This window comes from Temnothorax longispinosus, chromosome 7, assembly GCF_030848805.1.
Source record: "Temnothorax longispinosus isolate EJ_2023e chromosome 7, Tlon_JGU_v1, whole genome shotgun sequence".
Classification (NCBI taxonomy): Eukaryota; Metazoa; Arthropoda; class Insecta; order Hymenoptera; family Formicidae; genus Temnothorax; species Temnothorax longispinosus.
This window is the reverse complement of record NC_092364.1, coordinates 2,264,667-2,292,272: the sequence shown is the minus strand read 5'-3', so window position 1 is coordinate 2,292,272 and position 27,606 is coordinate 2,264,667. Positions and strand designations below refer to the sequence as shown.

The following is a 27,606-nucleotide window of genomic DNA, read 5'->3' as shown; positions in this document are numbered from 1 at the left end:
GCGCGCGCGCGCGCTTGTTCTAGACGGTTACGATAGACGGACGCGAGCCCCCGAAGCTCATCCGCGTGCAGAAATTTCCAAGTCGGCGCGGCGTGACGATAAAACGCTAATTGATATCCGCGCAACAATTAGCGCCGAATTAACCGGCAGCGGAGGTGTGTAACGGCCAGCGGACACGCGGCGTGGCGGCGCGGCGGCAAATCGATTGATTCAACAAAAGTTTATCGAATAAACAGCACGGCCCATTTAATTAACAACGACTTCCGCCGCGAGCGGTCTGTTTATAAACGCGGCCACGCGCGCGCGCGCGCGCGCGCGCACACCTCCACCGCTGCGCTTCGCTCGCCGGAGAATCGAGTTCGAAGAGTCGTTTGCAAAACGACAGCGATAATATCGAAAGGGAGGCTGGCCGACTACTGTTCCCGCGCGCGCGCGCGCGCTCCCGCAATCCAGCCGTTTATTAAAACTCGCGTGGAGATACGCGGTCTCGCTGGCCGGATAGAATTACGAACGGCCGGATTCGCGACCGTTTCGAACTGACGCACGCGGAAGTATAATCGAAGCTTTTTCTTCGTAGAAAGAGTGTCGTTTAATTAATGTTCGTATTTATCGCGGGGACGGCTGAGTTATTGCGTGGTATAATGACGTGGATTTAATTGCGCGTTGCGAACTATGGTATAATAAAGCGATACGCCGGCAACGAGACGTTGTATGCCGAGCGCGAGAGAGCGCATTTTTACTAAATCACTTTCCGCCCGCCCAACGGGCCGACGTCACGAAAATCCGGAGCTCGATTAATGACACACGCCACGTTTCTTGATGTATCGGCCCGATCATTAAGCCGCCTCATTTCCATGCGATCGGTATCGATCGTAATTATTAAATTATTGGCTATTTAATATAATAACAAAAATATCCAAACATCTGTTCTGAAAGAACAATGGCTCTGCTTTTATGGATTTTATATGCATTGTAATAACGATTAATTAATGACGACTAATTGCACGCGAGTAGACTCTCGCCTATATACTACAACGGCGAAACAATCATCGGGACGAAATGCTGGATGATGAAAACTTTATCGAATAAAAGCGGAAAGCCACTTAATTAAGGTCCGGCGGCGCGGCGCACTCTTACGCGACCCAGCGCCAAATTTAAAAGTGGAATAGAGATGAATTAATTAGTACGCTCCAATTAGCGGCCGGTTAATACCGAATAACGCGCGTGGCGCAGTTGTCGATACACGCGTTAAACGACAAAACGGCCGCGAAGGCGATCGATCCGGCATAAAAGCAGGCCGAATCAACGGCATATCGCGATAATTGGATGTATTTATGCAGGGGGACGTGGATTATGTCGGCATGAAAGAAATTCGCGTTCCCATATAATTCGGCGGAAATGACGTTTAGAAATCGGTGAATTTCGAGAACACATATCGCGCGTAAAAATGGAAAAGCTTTAATGCAGATTTTTCCTTTTGACTTTTTAATATTAAAAATTTATTGGGACAATAAAAAATAGAAATTTCTCCTCTAAATCACTAGAATCTCGATATTAACTGAAGAATTTGTCGAAAATATTGCAGTCGGATGTCAGGTTTTTCTATATATTTTTTATTCAAATTAAAAATTGTTTGATATAGGGTAGCACAATATTGACCCAAATTTTTCGAAATTTTTTGTTCAATTTAAAATGAAAATTTAGATAGGTGCATAGTATTGATCCGATACAGTGTATAGCAGCCTTTGAACAATATGTCTACAATCGTCTCGCGGATAGAGGACTATTTGCGTTTCAATTATTTAAATGGCTCACTCGTGTCTCACTCACGTGTGTCTCGTAAGCAAAATAGGAAGGGGAGTAGGATTATTGTTGCTGTTTGTAATTCATTATCATATATTATCATGCCGAGAGGCGCTCGGGATACGTCGTTATCCGCTAGTCATTCGTCTCATTGCCGCTATTGTACGTTCACTTAGCTTCTTACTCGCTTATTATAGCGATCTAATGTAGTATCAATATTAATCTAACGCTATACCAATTTTATCGTAGCCTTGGCACGAACAAAAATTGTCGCGTTTTACTTTAAAAACTTTACAGCGAACATGCAAGGGAAAAATATCGGAAAAATATAACTGTGCAAAAACTGCGCAGTTTTATTTTCCCGAAATAATACGAAAAAATCACACAATTCGATATTAATAACTTCCTTTATTTAGCAAACAGTTGTTTATGTATCTGACATTTTTTATTGATAAAAAAGCTTATTTATTGCCGTTACATTATTGCACAGCGTGCACTGCCAAGTTTAAGGTTAATGTTCCGACGGGCTGTTCCGTTGCGAATCGACGCCGTCTGGCCGGCGTGTCTCGCCGGCTGATTAAAAATTGTGCGCCAATGATAAATCAATCAATCGACCGCAATTAGCCGTTCGCTCGTTATGTCGAGCAGGCGGCGTGGCGTGACGCGTTCCGTAAAAGTGGCTCGAGAGAGCGAGCGATAGAGAAGAGAGAGAGTGAGAGAGAGAGAGAGAGAGAGAGAGAGAGAGAGAGAGAGAGAGAGAGAGGGAGAGAGAGATCAAGAGTGCGAACGTCAAAGCGCCGATTAATTAACATCCACAACGTTATCTTCTCGACTAGTCGTTCTCAGTGGTGTGTACACATCCGCGACGACGGCCATGCGGTAACTTTAAAGTTAATCCGCGCCTCGGTTTGCCAACTTAACTCATCGCGAGCGCGCGAAGGAGACCCGGGCTCTGTCCCCGCGCAACTTTTCCGCGGTTACTTTTCCGCTTAAAATAACTTGCCTTAACTCAATTATTTCTCATTAACTTAGCCGTTGCGCACGCGGGCTTCTTTTTTGTCCCCCCCGGCCAACTTTTCACTACAGCGCACAATGGCCTCGGTCGCGGTGGAAGGAAGGCGGTGAACGCGGCGAGAGGAGACGACGGTTGTCGAGAGAGAGAGAGAGAGACCGCGCGCGGGGGGATGGGGAGGGCACCCGACTGTGTGCGCAAGGGCTCTGCACGCTATGCGGGGGTGGGTGTATGTAGGGTACAGCGAAGCACGATAAGTACACGACGGGGAATTTATTGTGCTCTTCAATGGTCAAAATTAAAAGTTGAGGCTTAAGGATTTCGAATCCAGAATTCTCGCCGAGGATTGAAGCGATTTAAAGTCGAGACTCGAAAGATTCAAGGAATCAAAGTTTGGGATTTAAGGGGCGGGTTTTCGCAAAGAGAGAGTCGAAATGTAATATAAATGCGAGCTCTTTGCTTTTAAAAATATATCGCTACTATTTTAGCCTTTTTACATCTGAATTTTTTAAAGCTGGATGAAAACGTCTTCATCGCATTATCCGTAGCCACGCGCAGGTGGATCGTTCTTACGCTTGCGCGCTATAACATCGCCGTCGTCGTCGTCGACTTGCGACATTTCGACTACCACCTTTGCCAGTAAGAGTCGGGCGAGATTTACATGAGTAACGCTCATCGCGGCTTTATGGAGCGAAAGTGAGGCGTCCTTATCCGACTTTATGACTCAGCCGGGAGAGAACTCCGGAGAGAAGTCCGAGTGAAATTTAGCGTGTAATATTGAATGCTGATTAGGATCGACGAATAAGCGAGCAGCGAGCGCCGAGAACGCGGACGGTATAAATCTCGCTGTTTTAAAATAGAGATTTATTCGGACGTTCGAATGCCACGGCACGAACGTGAAAGGTCGAAGGGGAGAGAAAAGAAACGGGCGGGAAGAATGGCGAACGATCGAAAAGCTAAGCTAAGAAATATTTTGTTACCTTCGTCGATACGGTCGTCGAAGGCGAAACTCTTAATGCGCCTTTGAACGAAGACGTCGGCGTCTTCTGCATCGTCTTCGTTGTCGTCATTGGTGGAATCCAAACGCCAACGACGACAACGACGACGGTGAAGAAAGAAAGCGAAATAAGAACACGTTACAAGGAGGGGGAATTATCTTTGAAAGTTAAAGCTGGCGCTCGCGCTCGCGGATCGATTCGCGCGCTACGAGAGAGCTCTGCAATTTAACTGCGCGATCCATCCTTCTACTTTCCCTCCCTCTCTCTCTCTCTCTCTCTTTCTTCCTCTTTCGTTTTCTCCGGTAAAAAGGATCCCATGATCTTAATTCCAGTTATTAAATCTTTCAGTCGACGCGGGCGAGCGCGCGTTACGCTTGTGTTATAGTCGCCATGAATAGATGTTTACTTATTACAATTATACTTTATAATAGCTTCCCGCGCCGCGCACTTCGCCGACAGAGAGAACGAGAAGCGCAACTTCTTCCTGCCTCTCAACTTTGCCGGAGTGCAGTTTTGCATCCTTTCTGAAACCCGGACGTGGCCGTCGTCGCTGCCACCGTTGTTGCCGGACCAAAGTTTGACACAAACGCGCGCGCGGCCGACCGTAATAATAAATATAATATAATATTCATACGTCACGCAGGAGTGCGAGAGAGAGAGAAAAAGTGAGCGAGGATATATCGAGGCGGAAAATAGCGCGCGTTTTATCAAAATAACTAGGTATTGAAGTCAATCAGAGAAATCTCTTTGATCGTCTAACGAGTCTCGTGAAAAAGAAACGCAAATAATTTGAGAAAGGTCGTAATTTACATGCCAATGGATGGAAATTGCGATAACAGCCTCAATTATATATTTATCAGAGTTATTAATACAAGCTGATTTTTAGATATAATTAAATACAGTTTAATTTAATACATTTCTCTTGGATGTCATATACGCCCGTACATATTTGCCATATATATTTTCACATAAAGCGTATTTACAATAAAATGCTGTTGACGATGTGTCAGTTCCGTCGTAATTTATAAATATTTTACAAAATGTTTCAAAAAAGATTACCAGGAAAGAATGCGAATTACAGAAAAGCCGTTAGAACTACACGAGTCATAACACAGACAGATATTAGATTTTATCGAAATCTCAGTGGAAAGATTACAGTGGAAAGGATGCGTTAACGTCAGCGAATATCGCTGGCGTATAACGCATCAGGCTCCGCATCCAACGTTCTCGTAATAGCTGCCGGGCGAATCGCTCTACGCTTGCTACCGGATGCACACGAATAACGCGAGTGCGAGCGGCGAGCTTACGAACGCGTCTTTACGCGGGTGTTCGCTCGAGTTACCCCCTGGAGGGGTCCGTTGCCCTTCTACTGTCTGCCTTACCCTGGTTAGCTACCGAACTTGGGTGCGCACAAAGCGGGCATTCCGTCACTTTGTAACGATAAACTCAGCGTAAGGTTTGTCAAAGCTAATTGGATGCGACTCCTCGCGTACACTGTGTCGGCTATGCGATACTCGAAATGTGTACAAATTCGCGAGCATGCGCCCGCGCGCGCGCGCGCGCGTGCACGCGATTCATTGACCCGGATATCGCTCGCGTTCGTCGGGCGTCGTCGTTTCCTCCGGGGATACCCGTTCGAGATTCGTCATATCGGCCCTTTTGCCGAGAGAGAGGGAGGGAGAGAGAGAGAGAGAGAGAGAGAGGGATAGAGAAACGACGAGCCATGCTGGACCCCGATCGAGCTCTCTTGGCACCGAGTGAGAACGCGATGCCCGAATGTCGCTGCCAAATCGAATTTTTACCATACGCCACGTCTCGTGATAAATACGACAGAAAAATATTTGCGATATTCGAAATTCCTGTTTGCACGGTAAGGTGGGACATTTCGCAGTTTGCTCCCCGCAGTGCCGATCCGAAATCGAGAATTATCTCTTGTCCCCCTTTTTTCTATATCATCCTGCCTTTCCGCAAATGCAGTTTATCGAACATTTATGATAAGTATCGCGAGCGGAATTGCGTTCGGAACACATTCAAGATGTTTGCTCGCTCGATCGAGTGGATTTTTCAATTTTCACGTTGCACGTCGGTTCGAAATTAAAACACGTAATTTTTTTTTGCCCTCCCAGCTGTAATTACGCTGTAATATATCACGAAACGACTAAACGCCTCTTCCCGCCGCCGCGTGTACCAGATCCATACCATTACGCGATAATCTTCATTTAAATAACAACGTGTGGAACTTCCCGAGCGCCATTTCGCTATTACATTTATTATCTTTCAATTATTCAATCGAGATCAAAAAGGGCAATAATAGGGACGCCGCCAAAGGGAAAGAATCGTGCAGCGTAATGTTAAATACATAAATGCAGGAGCTACTGCGCGCGCGATCTTGACTCAGCGCTCGTTTCACTTCGCGGCCGTGCCAACATCGTGCGCACGTGTGTGCCCACCCCCTCACTTTCTCTCCCTCCTTCTCCCTCTATACGTGTGTTTCATGCACAATACGGTATATAGCAGCCGTTAACTCCATCTTCGCGTGTACCGCGCTCCTGCAGAACGAGCCCTGATAGCGCGGCAATCGAATAGCGGTACACGAAAAGTGGCCGTCGCGCACGGTTATAATTACACGCGTAATGATAAGAATATACGTACTGATAAGACGAAATGGGTGTACGCCTTATCGTCCCCCCGCTCGATCGACGCGGATTACATCGTATGCTTATTCGATGCTTTTAACGCGAGCGCGTCACCTCTCGTCGCGCGAGCTAAAGGCTCCGCGCGTTTTTCCTTCCCTCCCTCCCTCGCCCTTCGCTATTTTTCCCATGCTACCCGCGTGATATCGCGGCGTACCGACGTCTGCAATCGTCGGTGGATATTTTTCATTTTGCGCGCGATCCCCGTTCCAACCAACCTTTCGCCGAGCGCTTTAAAAAGTATTACTTATCCTGGATTTTATCCGCCCGACCGATCCCGGGTCAGATCAATCACTTATTCGTGATCGATCGCGTAACGCTTTAAGGATGTTTATAAGGGAGGTAGGGAGCGGTGAGAGAAGGGGATACACTCGTGCGATTCCCGATGACACGACGTGAAAGGCGTGTAGCATATCCGTCTGCTTATGTATGAAATTATTTTCTCTTGACGGATATAACCCCCGCTTATCGCGAGTAGATTAGCGACGGAAACGAGAATTTTGTGATATTCCTCTGCAATAATTATTCAGATAAGTGACAACGAATTACTCGAACAGCGAATTACTTTATCTCGCGTTTGAAGGAACGAATGGAGCAAATTTGCAACACGGTTCTTCGTATTAAGAAGCGAACAAACGTATGACACGTCCCTTTGAAGTTACATTAAGTCAGGATCTTAATTTCCTGCGGAAACAAAGCGGTTCCCGTGCTGCTTCTCGATAAAAAAGTGGGAAAAAAGGAGAGAGAGAGAGAGAGAGAGAAAGAGAAGAACGACGGCGGGTTTTCCACGGGATTGCGAAACGCGTTTTCCCGGCTTATTATTTGCGTTAAAACGAATTTTATGTATTCGCGTTCGCATTCACCCGAGTACTTAGCAAGTTCGGTGCGTGCTTTACGACAACGGGAGAGTGGAGCTGTAGCGTGCAACAATAGCGCTGCCTTTTCGTGATAAAGGGTTATGACCGCGTCTTGAACTTTTATAAAGGACGTGCCAAGTTTGGAGGGCCGTGAACGCCAAACGCGCCTTCGGAATATCGCGAGACTTCCGGTCGGGGTTACGTGTGTTACGCGAGAGCGAAGGTGGAAGCGGAGGTATCGATGGTGCAAAACCGACCACCATATGTATTATCTATGCTTCTATATATCCCGATATGCTTCGTAAATGCACGCAAATATGTCACATCCAGCATCAGCCGCTGGAGTTTTCGAGGAGGAGCCGGAGGAGGAGCTGCGACGTTTTATCGAACGAGAATTTAGGTCATCCCCGGTAACTGCCTAAAATATAATTTCACGCACAGATTTTGCACTCCGCTCGGAATTTACTATTTTTGCCGGTGGCTATACGAACGCAAATTCAACGCGGATTCGCGATTTTGCCTCGTGTCCTAATTAACAACAGCTCACAAAACATATGCATAGGAGACGAATATAAAAGCCCCGGGAAAATGTGTACGTACATACATTTGCGAACGTTTTGAAAACTCACGCTCGCGTTTGTCTTTTTTTTTTCTATTATTCATTTCTCAGAACCATATTTCAGTGCTCTCGTCTCTTTCACGGCGCTGGGCATATTTTACACCCGGAGACGGGCTTGTTCGAGGCGCGCTTCTATTGTGGATGCGTTTTAAACGAGCATTAGTCTCTAACAAATGTTATAACGCTTTTCGAATCGAAGCGAGCGACGTAATGGCGCGTATCGCGTAATTAGCGCTAACTGCCGGCGTTTAATACCGAGTTTCGGCTTGTCTAATGCGAAGACCGCGCGTTTATTGTTATCGCGAGCTGACAACACACGGCCGCATTCAGCTCTGAACGCCTAGATAGACGGGGCGGCGGCGCGGCGGCTGAATTCCGTATTCAAAGTTCTTCGTCGCGACTTGCTTCGGGTCCCGTCTCTCCGCCACCATCTTCAAGATAAACGGCTCATATATCCCAGATGTAATTCCGGACGGCGGAGAGACGCGCGGCGGAACACAGTTTCGGCGGAAAAACTTGGCACGTTCAAGGACGAATGTTCGTTCCGCGCGACAACTAGCGCGCTCTCCTCTCGCGCGACATTTCCCGTCGCTTTGTTCTTCGTCGTCGGCGTCGACTTCCGGTCGACGTTTTTATCACCCGGAACGACGACGTCCCGTGAAAGCCGAGCTCGTCAAGAGGTGCAATTTGATGTATGGCTTGTTGGGCCAGGTAAGTTTGCTCCTCGCAAAGATGTCGTTGACCCGCTACTATTACGCTAGATAGGATTAACCCTTCCGGCCCGCCGCCGCCGCCACCGCCGCTGCCGCTGCCGCTGTCGCCGTCATCGCCACAGGGCCGCGTATACATGTGTATTGTATGTACCTACATATAACGTGTATACCATGCCAGGCACTACTGGAAGCGTGCACGGTACGCTCGTTAGTAGCCTCCGAGTCGAAACCCTGAAATTTCCATATTCGTAGTCGCGCACGATGAAGCCCGGCGGTCGGGATTTTTAGCGCTTCATCTGTTTACCTCTCAACTCAATTGCCAGACAGTTTCGTTCCGCACACGGCCGGCGAACACAATCGAATTATCTGATGTGTCGGGCAAATCACTGAAATTACTCTTTATATAGCAGCGTCGGCTACTCGCGCGCTATTATTGGCGACGGGGAAATTAACTCGAAATTTGCATTTTATTTATTTATCTCGTGAAATCTGGCTAGGATAGATCATGGAATCGAAGGCTGGGATATCTTTGGCGAATTTTCTCCGGCGAATTATTTTCAGGGTATCGAGCCCTTAAATCTTATTAGCGAAGCTGATAATGTGAAGGGGTGTACTCTTCAGCGCTATATTGGTCAATAGCAAGTAACTATGTACCCCACGTCAATTTAGTTCGGGCTAACTATCACGTAATTTCATCATGCTTCGTCATCGTCTTGAAATTACGCTCTGCAAGGCTGCATCCTTGTAAACCATTGAGCAGCACCGTGGCCGTCATTGTCGATGCTTCCCCCCCCCAATGTCTTTCCTCTCGTGCCAAGTATGAAATAACTTTGTTATATTCGCGATATCGACATCCCGATATGTCACGCCACCGGAGTTGTACAACCCGACGAGTCGCGCGAGCCTCGTCTACCAGCAGCGCCTGTAATTAGCGCGGCGTGTCCGAGACTTTTTGATTTAACGTTAACGTCGTCCGGCGCGATATCGTTGGAAAAGAATTACGGTTTTATCTGTTTCATCGCGCGACGCTGATAAAACCCCGACTTGATAACCGACTTCTTAGCGTATATATCCTCGTCGTCGAAACCACGAAATTAGGATCTAGAGGGTCCGTGTCCATTATATCAACGATGACCGGTAACTAAGCGCGATGGTTTGCTCCGTCCGTTTGTGTGGTGCGGTGGCGGCGAGTATCGAGTAATTTCATTACCGCCGCGCGGACGTCGACACCTCGACGCATCCCGCGCGGATTAACGGCGGGGAGGGGGGGAGGGGACCCTGCGGCGTGAAGGGACCGCCGTGATTCCCCGTCGTTTGCTGTCGGCGTTGACTAGCGATGCGGCTAGTCACGGTGCCGGGTGCGGCGCGATAGATAGACCGCGACAATGGTATCGGCCCAACGATGGGCGTCTATCTCCTGTCGCATCTCTAACCCTGTCGTTAGTCTCTCGGCGCGCGTGCAAACGCCCGCGCGCCCGCGCGCGAGCGTCCTTAATCTGATCCGCGTGATCCGCAATCAGGCGGACTGCGGACTGCGGGGGAGGAAACAAACGACTCGGGGTCCCCGACATTCACGCGCCTCGCATATACGCCGATCCGGGTCATCCGTTTGGCCGCTTTGGCCGGTCCACCTCGCTCCCGCGGATCGTTGTTTCATCCCCCCCCGTTTAGGAACACGAGCTGCCATGTAAACGGAAGTTCGGGATCGGCAGCGGCGAAACGGGGCACACGTTTGCGTGCCGAGCCGCGATGGCGCATCCGGACATGTCGGCAAGAAGACCCGGGGGAGATTGCGAAAAAGACAGGACAGAGGGGATGTATCTGGGACGACGACGACAACGACGGGGAGAGGGAGGGTTGGCGCGCGAATAGACGCGGTTCTGATTACTTCGGAGGGTCCCGTCGTCGCCGGCGAGTTTACGCTCAAGGTCTTCGTGCTTCCGAAATAAAGGCGAAGAGAAAAGAAAAGACTGTTGTCCGCGGAGAGAAAATCGTGTCGGTGCATAATTATTTCTTCCTTCTTTTTCTCTGTGCGTCCAGGGTACGAGATAGCTCGAAAGTCGAGATGTATATACGGATCGTTGGACCGCCTCAAATTAATCGACCCTCGGAATGAGAGAAATATGAGAAAATGTGCGAATCAATTTGATTCCCGTTTAAATTACAATCAAAAATGCAATTAAATTTGCAGATATTATAATAGAAGTGATAATTAAAAACGGACTAGCAATTATTATTATTACGATAATTTATATCGTTGAATGTTTTATCGTTACCAACGGTATAGCTCTAATTAATTGCGTTTTCGCGTTTCGCCGTGCGTTTCAACGTTTTAAGAAATATTCTCTAGGTGGATCAATATTTTGACAGATCAATAATGGGGTCTCGGGGAAAAAATGGTGCGGCACGCCGGGGCCCGCGTACTATAAATCCGTCACAGCATAGTTCCCAGTTGTACCTGACGCCCGCAAACACAACATTGCTTTCCATGCTCCCGCATATATCTACTTTTCTGCGTTCTAACGGGAGCTCGCGAAGCGAAAAATGCGCTATTGATCGAGTGAAAACATTTTTCTGCGGTACCCGGTCTCGTCTTTGATTTTTGATATTAGGAATTCTCATTACGTACCCGTCGTATTTTACTTGGCGGCGACCCCGCGCCGTATACATATACACACGCACACACACACACAGGGATATCTCGGCCTTCCTCTACTCTACGATTACATCCCTGCCGCTCTCATTCGGTTTACTACGCCTTCAGGTGCAACCTGACGCCGTACGTGCTAGATGGAATTCGATATAAGCGTCGCTTGAACACGGAATCATTTAACATGAGGAGGAGGTAACTGAAACATTTCCAGCTCTTATTTCTCAAAGGCCTGATCCTTTTACTTCTTACTAGGGAAGAAAAAGGAAATTCGTATACTGCCAGTCGCGCGCTGCACGAGACGCGATATTTTCGACCTGCCTATAACGTATCGTCTTTGATGATACATCACTGCACTCCACCGTAGAGCGAATCTCGATGCTCACAGAAGATTTAGCATGCATCTATATACATATATATGTATATGTAATATATATGTATGTGTGTCTCTATGGCATATATACATATCTCTCGCGCGCGTATTTGACTTCATACTGCATAACTTAAAAGTTCCCGAAGAAAAACGTTCGACATAACTCGGCGCACTTATATCGAATTCGCCCGAATGTAGACTGCATTACGTCACCATAGAAAGAGTTTAACCGAAGTTTAAGAGGTATCATGAAAAAGCGGGGGCAGCTGGGAGGAGAGGGTTAACTTTTCGGGCCCCCCACTTTCCGCGCGCCCACTAAAGTCGAAACGATACAAGGAGCCTATCGCTCCTATCCCGAACGAGAGCCGGGTCGATATCCCATCTGTTTCCCACGGTTGGAGAAATGCTTAAGTTTAAGTGCGCGGATGTGCTTTTACTCACTCGGCGTGGAGAGGCTTAGACTTAATAGAATACGGATACTTTCAGTCAAGTCATTCGATATCGCATCGCAAGATACTGGGAGGGTGTTTCCCTTTGGAAGTATCGATACCTTATGACAATCAAGAAGAAAATAGTGTCGTAAATCAATATGAACTCTAATGCAAGTAATTATATAATGTTATATATTTTATAATATATTTTCCAGTATATAATAATATGTGCATATATATCTACATATTAAAATAAAATATTATATAAATCATATTGTCTCTTTTATGCCAATAATACCATGAATGTGCCATATTTGATAAATTTTGGAAATTCACAATTAAATGTGTAACGAACTAAAAAAAACATTCACCCCACTCAGAAACTGAAAATTTGCACATTCATGGTTCTGGCACAAGAGGGGTGACACATAATATTTATCGTTACAATATGTTAAAAAATTATTCAAATTTAATGTTTATTAGATAATTTTATCGTCTTTAGTTAACGTTATTACATTATTTAGTTCACCGAGGTGTCTTTCAGCTATCTATCGTTCTATCGCAAGAGTATAAGGCATTGCTACTAAAAATATCCCAAAATAAAGTATCTGGTTATTCCGAATACTCCGATATCAATTCGCGTGCATTTCTATCCGCATTCTGCGTTAATGGTCCGTCTTGCGACAGTGCGTAGAGTGCGACTTCCGCACAGGCGCTTGCAGAAACCTCTCTTGCTCTCTTCTTCTCTCCCCCCCTCTCTCTCTCTGGGATTCGTTCGGGCTGGTTCGTGCCGAGGTGCCCCTATCTCAGCCTCGTGCTGTTCCAACATCGGGTACTCTCGGGCGCGCGTGCGAACGACCGAGAGAGAGAGAGGAACCCGGGCGTGCGAGAGGGGGTTACACTACGCGGTGCCGCCGCCGCCGGCCGCGCGCGCGAGGGTGGGAGACGGCGCCCCGCGCTCCAAAGCCCGTAGGCCGCGCCACCGCCACTACTCCGCACACGCGATCACCGTGGGGCACGGACGCGCGCGCTCTCTCTCTCTCTTTTTCTCTCTCCCTCTCTCTCTCTTTCTCTTTCTCCCCGAATGCCTCCTCGCCGCCGCTGCCACCCGCTATTTCCGCGCGACGCGTGCTCGCCGCACGATCGGGACGCGTGTGCCCCGTGAGTGTCGCCGTGACTCGTCGTGAGAGGGTTGATGAGTGCGCGCGGTGCCTCAGTGCCTCCGGTCGGTGAGAAATTAGTTTGGTGAGATAGAAAACGGAACACAATAAGGGGAAAAAACCGAAAAAGAAAGAAAGAGAAACGAGGGATAATAAAGACGGACTGTTCGACGATTATTTATTCGACGACGCGTCTCGCGACGACGGTGGCGATTGTTCACAAAAGTGGATTTTCAATGTGAGCCACGCGCGTTCGCGCGAGGCTGGATTGTGTGCGATAAAAGAAACCGGAGTACCATATAGTGCCCGCAACACCGTAAGCGGGGTTTGATTTTCTCGATCGTCCGCGTCAACGATCGCGCGCGGTGCGTTTCGAAATCACACACACGCGCGTTTCTCGCTAACTCCCGATCCTCTCTTCTCTCCCTCAGAGTTGAACGACTGCGGTCGCGGAGGCGGCAAGAAATCGTCCCGGGATCATCATGGACTGGACCCGGCGGATCTGTCTGACCGGCTTGTTATTGTTCTGCCTCGGATGGATCGGGGGTAAGTGCAGTGTGTTATATTCCGTGTGTGTGCGCCACTCTGGTTTTTGTATCGCTTGTTAGACCCGGCGCTTCGGCCTCGTGCGCTGACGCATGAATCGGGGTCTTTGTCAAACAACAGGCTCCACCGCCGTTCGCCGCCGCCGCTGCCGCCGTGCTGCTCGATCGATTCGATTAATCGCCGACGATCCGCGTCGGGAATGCGCGGCGTTTCGGACATCCGCCGGGGCCTGCCCCGTCGCGCGATGCTGTTTTGCTTTTGTTCGCGGCGCGACGTCGATGGCCTATTTGCGGCCGCTATTATATGAACGGGTTGCAACGGTTGAGACGATAACAACGCACGTTGAGCCCGCTATCTGAAGGTAGCAATCGCAAATTGTTCCGCAACAGGGGTCAACACTTATCACCCTGGCCGTTGATACAACTGTCTCTCCCACGATAAATACTTTAACGCCACACCCCCCCCCCTCCCCCCGCTCCACGTCGTTAGAGCGTTTCGCTCGTTATCCTCAAACTTTAGAGATGTTCCCCCATTTAACTTTAGTAATCTTTGACTCCAACTAGAATATCACGTCTATATTCTCGCCTAAATTCTCGCCAGCCCCGGTACTGGCGCGCGAGTTTTTCGGAGCCTATGCTATTTTCTCGCTTCTCTGTTCTTGAAATTGGGAAAGTTATGAAATAGGAGAGATATAGTTCGGGAAGGCTGAGCCGCGTTCGAGGATATTATTGATTCTTCCCGCACTAGCCGTTTGAAAGTAGTCATACATTTATTCCGCCACGACGGGAATGACATTCTATTGGTAATAAGTAAAACGCTGACTTTTTGAATTTTTAAGCAGTCCCACCTTCCCGTGTGACTCATGCATTCGAGTCTGCAAAGTGTAACTTTTGAATACTTAAGTATTGGAAATGGTTTAAGAAGCGATAAAGTACTTTCGGGGCCGCGAGAACACCTAAACGTGCTATTATACCGATCTGATCTTTTGTTTTAAATACAAATCACGAGATCTATAACGATATATAAAATTGAAGACAAAAGTTGAAGCGAGGAAAGTTTCGCAGATGTCTTTGTATGTCGAATTTTAAACGATTACTTAAAACTGTTTGAAGCTCATACATTTGTTAAAATTTCGTAAAAATTAAAGTATCGAATCGAGAGAGATTATTCGCGAGGTCGCGACATCTCGTTTCTTAAGGCGCGCGCGTACATATAAAATGTTCGCGAGCTTTATGAGAGGCAACGTCGCGAATCGGAGGTATATTTGGTTTACGGATGTAAAATACGTAAAAAGAAAAAAAAATAGATGACAGCGGCGACTAGGAGGCGAGTAAAAAGTAAGTTGTCGTTTTTTTTTTTTGTCTTCTTTTCCCAGTTTCCTCCTCGGTGCCCCGCAGCCTCCGGCGTTTTTCCAACGCTCTTCAATTCGCGAAACGATTGCGGGCATGTTGAGATATGCATTTCCGACAACTCGCGCCCGTCTATATTCTCGATCCCCTCCCCTCGCGTTGTACCCTCGCGCTCTACACGGCCCTCTCACGCCACTCATTCCGAAACTCATTTCGCGATATGGGATAAACAACGGCATTGTCGGAAAACACACGAATGAAGCTCAAACGAACGTATACCTCCGCCGCAGTGCCGTACGATCCAATTACCACCGTGGTGTTTCGCGATTGCGTATCGGGTATGCTTAATTTAACGGAGTTTCGATACTGTCGCTGACATTATCGATACCCTGGAAATGTACGAACATTACCTGCCATCGCTCCGTTAATTTCAGAGAAAATAGATCAAACGTGGAGAAACGCACGCGGCGCAAAGAATTGATACTTTTTGAATGTGCAGGATGTAAAGTATTCTACAGGATTATCATCTGCGAGAGATCGTGCTCTTTGAGCCGTAATCGATCCCTAATTAAGGTCCCTAAGTAAAGGAACGAAGTTGTCGGTGATTAAAATGTCCAGTAACGAAGTAACGATACTTAAACGATTCCCTCACGGTTGACTTAACTTTGTTCGTCGCGCCGTTCTCTCCTCCCCGTGGCTAATAAGTATGAAACGGTACGACGAGGGTTACGCGATCTTCGCGGGAGATATCGACGGGTATAAAAAAAAATTTGTCACGAGATCGATAAGAACGCCGAGGGGGGCGCCGCATCAGAGAGAGTACTGGGGGTTGCTCTCCGCGGGGGGTTACACATTCCGCGTACAGGCGTATCGCAGCAGGTACGTACTTACGTACATTTATCGTGCCTGAACTTCAATTTCGTGATGGAAGTGGATTAATACAATTTAATGGCGTCCCGGGAGAATTATATGCGCGTCGACATCTCGTACCTCGATCTGCCTGCAAATACGCATATACGTATACATGTTAGACACGTCCGTGAATGTGTGTGTGTGTGTGTGCGTGCATGTGTGCGCATACGCGGGCCCCCGAGATGTATATCGGGGCCGAGGGGGTGGGGGGGGGGCACTAGTACTCGGCGTGCTTAATGATAATGGGGATAATAATAATTTAATTTAACACTCCGCGAGAGAAGGAGGTCGCGCTCTCGCATTGAACCACCAGTCCTCTCCGCTGCCCCCCCCCTCCTCCCTTTTCCGCCCACCAAAATTCCTCCCTCGCAGGGTGCAGTATGCAAATATCAAAGAGTTGCGTCGTCCTCCGTCTCACCGTTTCTCTGACATCGCTCAGCTTTGGTCTTAATCTTTCCTGTTATTTATCTTGACTGTTTGCTCCTAGTCTTTTACTAATATAGCTCTCTCTGTAACTCTTTATCTCATATACTGTTCCGTGTAATTTTTGTTACGATTCTTGAGAGACTCGTTTCAGAAGACAATTAATCTGTATTTATTCGTGTATCTTTTCGCTTGTCTTATTAAACAGAGTTTACGCTCCATTTCTCAGCTTCTCTCTCTCTGTTGACATTATTTATCGACTACATTCTTTGGCAGTTACAACGAGTGCGTTCGATCTTTATCTCTGTTCGATAATAACGAGGTAATCATTTTTCCAATATTGTCCAATGTTGTTTGAGATAATTATTCGTGTATGCTTTTAAGGCAAGGGATCGAAATGATCTCGCAGCATTAATAAATTGAATTTTTTGTCTTTCTTTCTTTCTTTTCGTCTCGTTTTTACCGTAATATCTACCTTTCGTAATAACTTACGTATGACAATAATACGAAGGACAATAATACCGCAATAATGCGTGTCATTACCTAATGTGCTCTTATATACGTAATCTGTTTTCATACGTGGCTTTTACACTCTAATTTTATAGCTTATGTTTCTCTAGTGCTTTTAAAGACTTAGGACGCCTAGAGAGCATATAGTAAATATCTCTTTTTCTTTTTTTTCTCGACCCTCTCTCTCTCTCTTTCTCTCTCTCTCTCTCTCTCTCTCTCTCTCTCTCTCTCTCTCCCTTTTGCTTTCTGTCTACCTCCCTTCTTCCTTCCGTTCCTCATTTTCTTTTTCACTAGCGACTCACGTAGGACGAATATAAAAAATGCGTACGTATGGTCGCGAAAGAAAAAAGAAACGGCCGCGCGCTTATGAGAAATGCAAACGACGTCGCGGGATCCGAGGAACGACTGTCACGGTCGCGTTCATTTCTGCTTCTATTTCCATACGCTTGTGTACGCTCGTGGCGCGGAAAATATGAAGTTGCATCGCGGCATCCGTGAAGAGAAGAGGGCCCGTGCAAGGGACGCGCGTAATACTACGTGTTTAACTGCCTGCCGGAGCTTTTAACCGGGAGGCCACTACATGCCAATTTTTCACCGCCGTATTTCTCCGACGATCAGATACGGCCGCATATTGCCCGATGTCCGCAACACGAGATTCCGAATAAATCCGTATCCGCGCCCCAAAACTCGTCCGTCGCGTAATAAATCGTCCATCGGTACGCGATCGTATGGTATTTCTATAATGGATATTCATCCCGCGCGTTACTTTCAGCTTGGATTCAATGCTGATTGATTCGCTTATTGTGAAAATTTTCTTTTATTATAAGCGGATAAGCAATGTATCCTTTTACGTTTATACTTTACGTTTACTTTACGTTCATCCTTGAAGAGGTTTCGAGCAGCATCGGCGGGCGCTCGCGATACTTCCTATAAAATTCAATTCCGCATTCGCAATTGCAATTTTCCGTGGATATTTCTGAATCACTGAGATATAAAGTCGACTTATTAATTAACTCGCACTGCCCACATGAATACCGTTTCTATACGGGTTAAGTAAACATGAAATGGCGCGTTGTCGGAACGTTTCGGTATGTTCTGTTTGCTCGATTGTTGAATCGGCAAGGCTGAAAGCCGCGACCGCGATGGCGCATAAACCGACGTAGGTGGTTGGCGCAAGAGAGAGAGAGAGAGAGAGAGAGAGAGCGAAAAACCGGACGCCGGGGGGTTAACGGCGCGCTGCGGCGCCCGTTGTTACCGTTGTTACTATCGACGAAATTACGATACCCAGCGGGTAGCTTTGGCTGCGGCGAACTGCCGATCCCCGTGCGATAGTTTCGAGACGTAACGCGCTATTCCGCTTAAACCCCCATGAGCGTTCGTCGTCCGTCAGGTCGAAAAAGCGCGATGTGTCGCGCAGATATCGCAATTCATGCGAGAGACGCGCTGACTTCCTATATATCGCGAGCGGAAATTGCGCGTGCTACCGACGAGAATTCGAGAGACACCCCAGATGTACCTCGAAATCGACGAGCGACATTTAATCTCGCGCTCGTGGAAGACGTGCACGCTGCCGCCGCCGTCTACGTTTGCCGATTTTTACGACTATCCGAGATGCTCGCGAATTAGGAAACATTGGGTTTTGTCATGTTTCTGTTGCATCTTGTCACCGATACTTTCTTGTTCGTGGAAGAAGAAATCGCGTGTTCAGAGTTTCAAGATTGTATCACAATGGTGATACGTAATTGTAAGACACTTTAATCGTTTGCTTATTCCTTATCCTGTCGTCATATATAAGTAGTATATACCACTAAATAGCTGAACAGGTGATAATCTCGCGATATTGGAGAACCGAGCTCCGCGGTCATCGCGATCGTTGATCGTTCTACGGTTCATCCGTCGTTTGGTTTTAATTGCCGGCCGTAAAGGTAGTTCGAGTAGTCGAAGTGCCGCGATCAAGTTAACGAGGCAACTTTTACGTTCATGAAGAAGTATATTATTCCGCGAACTACATTATATTATATTATTCCGTCCGCGTATTCGGCCGTGCGGGCATTATTTTCGCTCGTGGTTCACGCGACCCGCTCGTTCATAACCCCGTGGTAACTAAGTATCTCTAGACGCGACTATCTGGATTGTCTTTCCGCGTATAAAACGTCCCAAGTTTGTCTCCGCACGTTCTCTCATTCGCGCGGATTCTTTGGCCAACTTTGGGGACCGACTACCCTCGCGCAGGAAAATTCGGATTCAACACCATCTGCGTGCCCGCGCGAAACTTTTTGATACTCGACATTAAATATCTTTGTAAGCCTCGAATTAAAGTTCCATTTGAAGTTAAATTTGCCCTCGAAATTAAAAGCGATGGACAAGTTATCGTTATATATTCGCACGCTTTCCGAGTTTAATCGGGGAAAATTTCTATTTTTTCCCGCGTGTATCGCCACTAAAAACTAAGCATAATTGGATATAAAAATTAATCGAGAAGTTCTTTCCCGAGATGTCGCACAAGACGGAAAACTGTGACAGCGTGATCCGCGCGGTCACTAAACGTTACGGCGCGGGTATTATTTTACAAGCGTAGTTACGTTCAATTAAGCGATTAAAACGCCGACGCCCTGCGTCGCGTAATGCGTTTTAACAATCTATAAAAGTTAATTTTATGTGGAGTCTCTCCGTCGCGACGCCGACGCCGCGAACTCGTTACCAGGCGCACGCGATAGACACGACGAATATACGAATATACCTAGCGTTCCTCTTATCGTCGACGTTATTGCCATTTCTTGGAATTTCTCTCGCTATAAATTGGGGTCTTAATAATACGAACGGAGGCGGACAGACGTGCGCTTCGATCGCGGCACCGTCGGATATTCTTTTCCCCGTCGAAATTAGGGGCACAATGGCGGGATCACGCGGCGCATAAATGTCGGACATTCGCACGAGATGTTTCGAGATCGCCGCACATCTGTTCGCTGCGCGCTACGGGGGATCCCTCTTAAGTGCATAATTGATGTATACGAGATCGACTGGCGCGGCGATACGCGATGATTCATGAAAGGCGATTCTTGCGCAGCACCCGCAGGCGTTTAGGCGGACTATCGATACTTCCGCATGCAACTCGGCATCCAATAAACCAGTACAAATCCGGTATAGTTGTTATCGAGAAGGCAATGCATCGAAATCGTCAAAGACAGGCGTCAAAAGTATCGAAATATCTCGCAGGCATCTCCTGATTGATAAAAGTAGAGTGCGAACGTCGGAAGTAGGTGATATCTGGCGTATCTCGCGTCGATGTCTCTGAGCCGACCTTTCGAGGAATGCGTGCGAGCGATGAATCGGAGAAACAAGGGACACGCTATCGTCTCTCGGAGCGAGATTACAACACCGGAGTGCATCGCGCGCGCCCGATCTCTCTCTCTCTCTCGAGTGCGCGTGATAGTTTCGCAGATATAACGACGCGCCATTTCGCGTGCGGCCGGCATTAACGCGAACTCGCGTCTGACACTCAACCCCTGATGAACAATTATCTTACGAAGCTTAGGTCGCCCGCGTGCACCAGCGAGCGAGCGAGCGAGCGAGCGACAGAGGCAGGCGACGCGACGCGACGGAGAGAGACGCGCTCGCTCATGAACCGCATCGGGAAATGGGTCGCTGTAATGGCCACGGTAAAGTCCTCGTGAAAGTTGCACGGTTGTTTATAGTCGCGCCACACGCACTTGTAAGCCGTAGTCGGGTGCGGGCGGCGGACGTTATAGAGCGTATGCGCTCCGCTTCACTCCGCTCCGTTCCGTCCACGCGTGTAAACGCCCCACGAGTCGCGCGGCGCGGATTTATCCCTCTGCTAACCCCTCTGCCTTCGGCGGCTCTCTACCCTCCACCATTCGCTCCTTCCGCCCGTTTCCGCCGCTTCCGCGATAGTCGGATATAAACGTAAAAGTGGTAACGTCGCGGTAAAACATCGGGGCTATGTCTCGCTCGCGCGTGTACGTATACATACATATGTATATCGCGCAGCGCGTTAAATCGCGCCGCGCGACCGCCGCTTGATTAAGGGAAATGTTCGAACGACGCGGCCATTACCGAGTTACGCCCCCGCCCGAAAAGAGGAATATTACCGAGAGCGGTGGTAGCCGCGGATCGGTTATGATAACGATACGATACCGCGCCGCTGTTAACGCGCGACGGATAGGACGACGAGACGCGCTCGCGGCCGTTATACGAGCGTTTACGAGCGACGCGATGGCGCAAGCCAGGCTACGAGGTATATATACGAGGTATATAGCATTAGCGGCAGTAAGACAGGAACGAGATAAATAAAAATCTTGAAGCAAGATTCAGTTTATAAAAAATCATGATTATTTGTCTTAAAAATAATTCGTGCACGTATTTGAACATCAGCATACATATTTTAGAGGAATAAACTTTTATAGATGAATATATTATTGTACCAAAATATTGACAGAATTATTCATGATATAATTAAAAGACGCATCGTCGATTTCGCAGTCAAATTTTATAGCGACACAAACATGGCGTTATTTTTGCAACGGCGGTCTCGAACAGCATTAGAGTTTGTAGACGCCAAGTTCGGCGCATGATGACGGGACAATTAGGGAGAAATATCGAGATGAAAGGAATTGTTCCGTGAGTTGTACCCAATTGTATCTACGGGATCGTATCAGTGGGGGCAATTAGTGCATTGTATTAATTTACGACGGATACGGCATTGCTTTAATTAAAACAATTTCCGACAGTACGTCTACGGCTATGACACGCAAACTCGAAAATTAACGAGAACGAGTCGGTATCACTACAACATTCGCGCTCCGAGTTTCGTAATTGTCCGCGTCTTGCCTTCCGTGAATTGCTTAAGGTAGCCCCGGCAACTACTTTCAGGTCGCCGTCGCCATTTGGGCCAATAAACCAAACGCGGCAATTGACGAGTTCTCTGGAAGAGCGATTCAAGTTTGTAACACTATGTGTGGATGTGTATACCAAGAGAATTATAGTTTCTCTCTCTCTGTAAATTTAAAGAGTGATTTTTCAAAAATAATATCTAGTACGCGACTGCGACACGCAGAAAGGGAAAAGAATGATCTAAAATATATAGCTAAGCTGATTTTCCAAAGAACTTCTGAATTGTCGCAAACACCGTAGATAAATAGATATACGCATTGCGCTTTGTGTAATCACGTGTCCTCGCGTCTTACACCGTTCTCTTTGAATCGACAATCGAGACATTTGCATTGTCGCGCGAGTCGCACCGACTCGCGCGATAATAACGGGGCTTCGTTAAAGACGCGGGGAACCTTGTCACGATGATTTAGTTTTACGCGCGGCGACCGCTTTATAACACGGACGGAAAAATATTTCCAGTATTTAAATCCGCCGTTTTCGCGGCTTATACATATGCATCGTTTTACGAAATTGCAAAGGCAACGGCGACGGCATTGCGGGGCGGGGCGGCGCGGCGCTAGAAATTTCGAATTTAAACGAGCCTATTTGGATTCCGACAGCCCCGCCATCCATTTTTGCCCAGAATGTCCGGCGCGGCTGGTATCCGACAATCGGCAACCGGTAATCAAAATAATCGCCGGCGGTGCTCGTTCGACCCGCGGCGGAATAATTCCGGAAACATTTCTGCGTCGCGTCGTACGCGTCACACGCGAGGTAATATGCGGATCGCGACATTTCTCGGCGAATCGCGCGAAACTTCCGTTTAATGTTTCGAAATAAAATTCGTGATTTATATTGCGTGTAATTTTATCGCAGCTGCTTCCAGCGCTGTGAAATTATTTTAACGTGATTTCCACGAAGATGGTTCGTGAAGTATTCGGGAATCATTGCGGGAGTTATTACACGATTCTGTGTTGGGAAATCTGAAAAGACACAATTATGCGCGATGTAAAACAGAAATAACCGAAATACCTGCAAACAATTACAATCGGCGAAACGTAGATTTATATGTATATAATATATATATATATTTATTATATATTTCCAGCGCTTGTTTTCGGAAAACTGTTTCCCTGTTTCCAGCCGATAATTACGCGGCTAATTGTGTGTGTGCAAGCTTGTTTATCAATTTTTTATGATAATCGTAAAATTTTGCGGATCAGTTACCGTCCAGTTCATCTGGGACACGCGCTTATGCATAGTGCGAAGAGCCCCCGCTAAATTAATCGAAGGGTCGGCCGATCGAATGAGAGCCGTTCAATTAGGACGTAGTTGCTGTTGTAGCTTAATGAAAGATGCAGTTTACTCGGGCATAACGATCTCGCGAAACTGGGTTACCGATCTGCGGAAACCGTCGAATAGATTAAACCGCTGCTGGCAATGTTCGCACCATCGTGTGCTGCGTTTCAACGCTGGGCAGGGGGTGATTCAGGTCCGCGGCTACAATATTGAACTAACAATAAGTCTTCAGTCGATGTTCTGAAAACGAAGCTTGATTATCCGAGAGAATCGTCGACCCTCTTCGTTTCCTACCTTTGAAAATAGACGCTATACGGAACTTTCGTAGCGCCGAGATGCACATTTCATCCAATCGCACTCTATTATAATAATAAACGTTGTGAAATTTTTAACGGCATATTTTACGGCGCGCACGCGTTCCCCCGGGGGAATAATAACGCCGTGACTGTTAATAACGGCGACGAGGGAGCGACACGCATTTTTATCACCTGGCACCGGCTGATATTCAGCGCGGGGGAATGGACTCCGGTTGGCGAATTAAGAGTATGCGCTGCGTCACCTGGAACAATCTCACGTAAATTAGCTTGGCTTTAATCGTTGCCGTTGCCGATTAAATCGCGACTCGCGGGAACGTCTTTATTCATCCGGAGTATACCCGCGTATAGCTCGATTTTTGGTCTCCGATCGTCGTCATCGACCGGTTTTATATACACGATACAAACGCGCCGGAATTAAGCGACGGCGTGCGCGGAATTCCGATCGCTTCATCGGAATTCGACGCAAATATGCTATTAAAACAAATGGGATCGACCCACCACCGGGGGCGGCGCTCGCGACGGAAGAATACGCTTAATTACGAGCCTTAGAATTCAATTACGGGCCACGTAGTCGCTTGTAAATTTCCGGCCGGTTACCGGAACCCCGTGTATAACCCCGGTGCTGCGATAATGCGGATACAATCGTAATTGCGTAATTACGACCCATGAGGCGTAAATTTCGTCGCGGCGCGCTTGGAAAATTGCCGCCGAAACAATACGGCCGACATTCGTCACGGAACATTGCCAACTAATACACACTGCTTATGCCCTTGTAAACGCTAAAGATGCATGCTCAGCGTTAATCACTCGCGAGTCAGCCCAATGATTATCGCATTGAATTTTTGCATAATTAATAACATACAATATAAAATTACGTACTTTCTAAATCTGAATCAGTGACTATTCACTGATTCAGATTTAGAGAGTAAGGATGAGTCAATAATTATCCGGAATTTATTTATAAAATTTTTATTTATTAACGTATACCGATAAAGTTCATATTATTTTTCAACCTTTTGCTTTTTAATACACCTCGTCCGTTAATGCACAAACTTCGTTACGTGCTCTGAATAAAATGTTTTTACGTGGCCATGTATGCACGCATATTATATTTCATATTTTGGTCAGTTTGGTCAGCGAATCAACAATCTCTTAGAGAATGAGACGGCCCCTTTGATTCACATGTTTGAGTGGAGCAAATAGATGATAATCATTCGCTCTCTCTCTAATTGCTATCTGTAGGAAAATTATGTTATGTAAACACGTGAGTCTCTCTTAGTGCTTTAATACGTTTTATATACATACATTCCGCATTATTAACTCGTACAATATTTGTATATTTTCCAACAATACAGCAACATTTTCTTCTCTTAACAATGACGATATATACTTTAATTATTTAAATTGTTAATTGTAAAATTAAAAATCTCAAAATTGTGATGTATACCTATATTATGGAGAGAGTGTTTATCCCAACACGGAAAAATACAATTAATTAGAAGACGTGGGATTTAATTACAAGTCACATAAACGTCGTGTAAATTTGTGTATCATGGCAAACGACGTAACGTGGACATAATCGTAGTCGCGCATAATCACGTTTAATGACAGAAATTCCGAGCCCGACAGCGTGTGGTCCCAAGGTATGTAGAAAATTTATGGAAACAATACGATAATATGTAATAATTCATTACGGAGAACATCGCCGACAATAAATCGCCCAAAGCTATAGAACGATCGTCACGGTCTGAATTATTTGCGAAATTATTCTTAATAAAAATGAATCTTTTACTTCGATTCTAAATCTGTTGCTGTGGGGAAAATTCAGGACGCCCTGGATAACTACATTATCACGGAGTGAATTATTTCTTCCCAGAACTAATTACGGCTTTTAACGATAACGAATCTATTTAACCACGCTTTTCTTTTCCCCCTTAATTCCCGAAAAATCCTGACTCAGAGGATATGTCTTGTTTAGATAATAATCCTATCGCGACCCTCTAGTCCCGGCAAAAATTTACGCCAGAAAAAGGCGGGCGATGCGTCAGCAGCAGCAGCAGCAGTAATAAAAAAAGAGCGTCCGTCTTCACCCGTGTCATGCGTCACGCATGCCTCATTATACTTCTAGATAGACTTTTTTTCCGGCGCGGGGTGCCCCGCTAAACCCCTTCGTTCGCCGACCGCGACCATTTTCAAGGACAATATCATAAGCGCGCGTGTTTGCGCGTCACCCACTACCGGGGGCTCTCGTGTTACCCGTAAATTGACTCGTTTTCAATTAACGACGATTTTAAGCGATTAAAGCGTGCCACGCCACGCCTCCTCCCCGACGATGACGAGTACCATCTGCCGTGCGTGCGTTTCGAGCGCCGCGCCGTGACGTTGGAAAAGTTGAGTGCGGTGCGTGAGTGAGTGCACCGACACACCATCGGCGTCACCCCCGCGGGAGTTCCGGGGGATCGCGCTTTGAAACGTCGCTGAAACGGATAAAAATTTATGGGAAAGCGAGAATTTGAGTTACACAGTTCGTGAGACAGATCTACGAGGCTCGATTGAAGATCCGTTATTTTATGAGGGCATTCTTAAGCCGTGTGTCCACGATGCTGGAGAAAGAATTGCATTTGACCGCATTGGTCAAATTGCCGAATTGTTCAAATGTTATTTGTTAATTCTTTCTCCGTCCGAGATCTTGAAGCGATTTCTAGCATCGTATATAGACACAATGCTTTAAGCTCAAAATTCAGACAAACTTGCGCACAGCTGCATAACTATATGCGTAAAGAAAATTATCCAATCGTATTGCTATCATATGGACGCGCGTAAAATGCGATTGGGTCATTTCCTTTCTGCATATGGTTATGCAGCTATGCAAATTTGTGTCTGGATTGGCCATTACGGCAGGATTATTTTTAAAACATTGCCAAAAAGAGCTCGAATAATGATATATACCGTAAAAAAATATATAAAGCGACGAATAACGAATACTTTCGCCTCGTTTATTGGGACACGTAATCATGTAATACCCATCGAATGTTAAAGGATAAAGGTTTTTGCCGACGCCCATGGTCACTTTGGTCTCGCGTGGGTGCGTTCGCGTCGGCTTTGTCTATCTTCCGCTTTTTTCCTCTCACGTATAGGAAGCGGGCAGGAACGTGGGCAAGGGCGGATATAAAAACGGTACGCTCACGCACGCTGTCATCGAAAAGTCAGATAAACACAAAACGTCTGTCGACAACGCAATATATACCACTTTTGGGGCTGAGAAGGCGAAGCTATATCGGTGTGATGAAAATAAATATATTCTCCTTCGATATATTTTTCCCCCAATACCCGTTACATCTCTAAAGACAGTTTTGTCAATTTTCTTTGAAATATTGTCTATGATAGAAGTAAAAAGAGCAAATAAGAAACGCGTAACTCTCCTCGCGAAGCGCATGTTCCGTCATTTATTTCGAAGTCTCTCCGTTCTCTTCGACATTTTTTCGAAGCTTCACCGAAGACTATCTCACCCTTTCGACAAATTCGGCCCGCAGATATTCTCTGCGTTCAACCAACCTGATTTCCACCCCTGCGTTTCAGTCGGGCGCGCGCGTCGCGCGACGTCCCGTCCGTTCCGTATGTCGTGATATGGTGGTCTGCGCTTCCTCCGTTATCGCCGCGCGGAACCCACTATACGAAGCTCCCGCATGCTTGCCGCATGTGCGAGAAAGCCCACGAATTACTTCCGTGTTTATAAAATAAACGAGAGAAGCGTGGCGGATGGAACGAGGGTGCCTTCTCCCTCTTTCTCCTTTCTTTCTCTCTGGTCTGCTTTTACGCGCGAGGGAACATGCCGGGTATGCGATCAGGAAGAGACAGAGAAAGGGGAGAGAGAGAGAAGGAAAGAGAACGACGTGGCGCATTTCTAAATGTTTTCCTCGCGGACGGTGCCGGCTGTGTTTTCCGTAACAATGGCCCGGACCTGCGCAAGTGTTATTGACGGAGCCGCCACGGTCGACAGCAGGCAGCCCCGACGTGTGATTACCGTGAATTGGGCTGTGCTACGCGATAC

At 47.0% G+C, this 27,606-nt stretch overlaps 1 protein-coding gene across 5 annotated transcripts in view; it reads left to right on the top strand.

Moving 5' to 3' along the window:
• LOC139816866 (uncharacterized) overlaps nucleotides 1–27,606 on the top strand; it is a 184,404-nt gene that overhangs the window by 73,274 nt on the left and 83,524 nt on the right. For 2 of the 5 annotated variants that reach the window (XM_071784660.1, XM_071784658.1), the window contains one exon: nucleotides 13,741–13,855. The exons of 1 other annotated variant lie outside the window; for it this stretch is intronic. In XM_071784660.1, coding sequence (XP_071640761.1) covers nucleotides 13,792–13,855 — 64 coding nt within the window. In that variant the 5' untranslated portion in view covers nucleotides 13,741–13,791. Of the gene's footprint in view, nucleotides 1–13,145; nucleotides 13,675–13,740; nucleotides 13,856–27,606 lie in introns of those variants that run through there. 2 more of the 5 variants (XM_071784659.1, XM_071784656.1) reach the window with 2 other exon arrangements.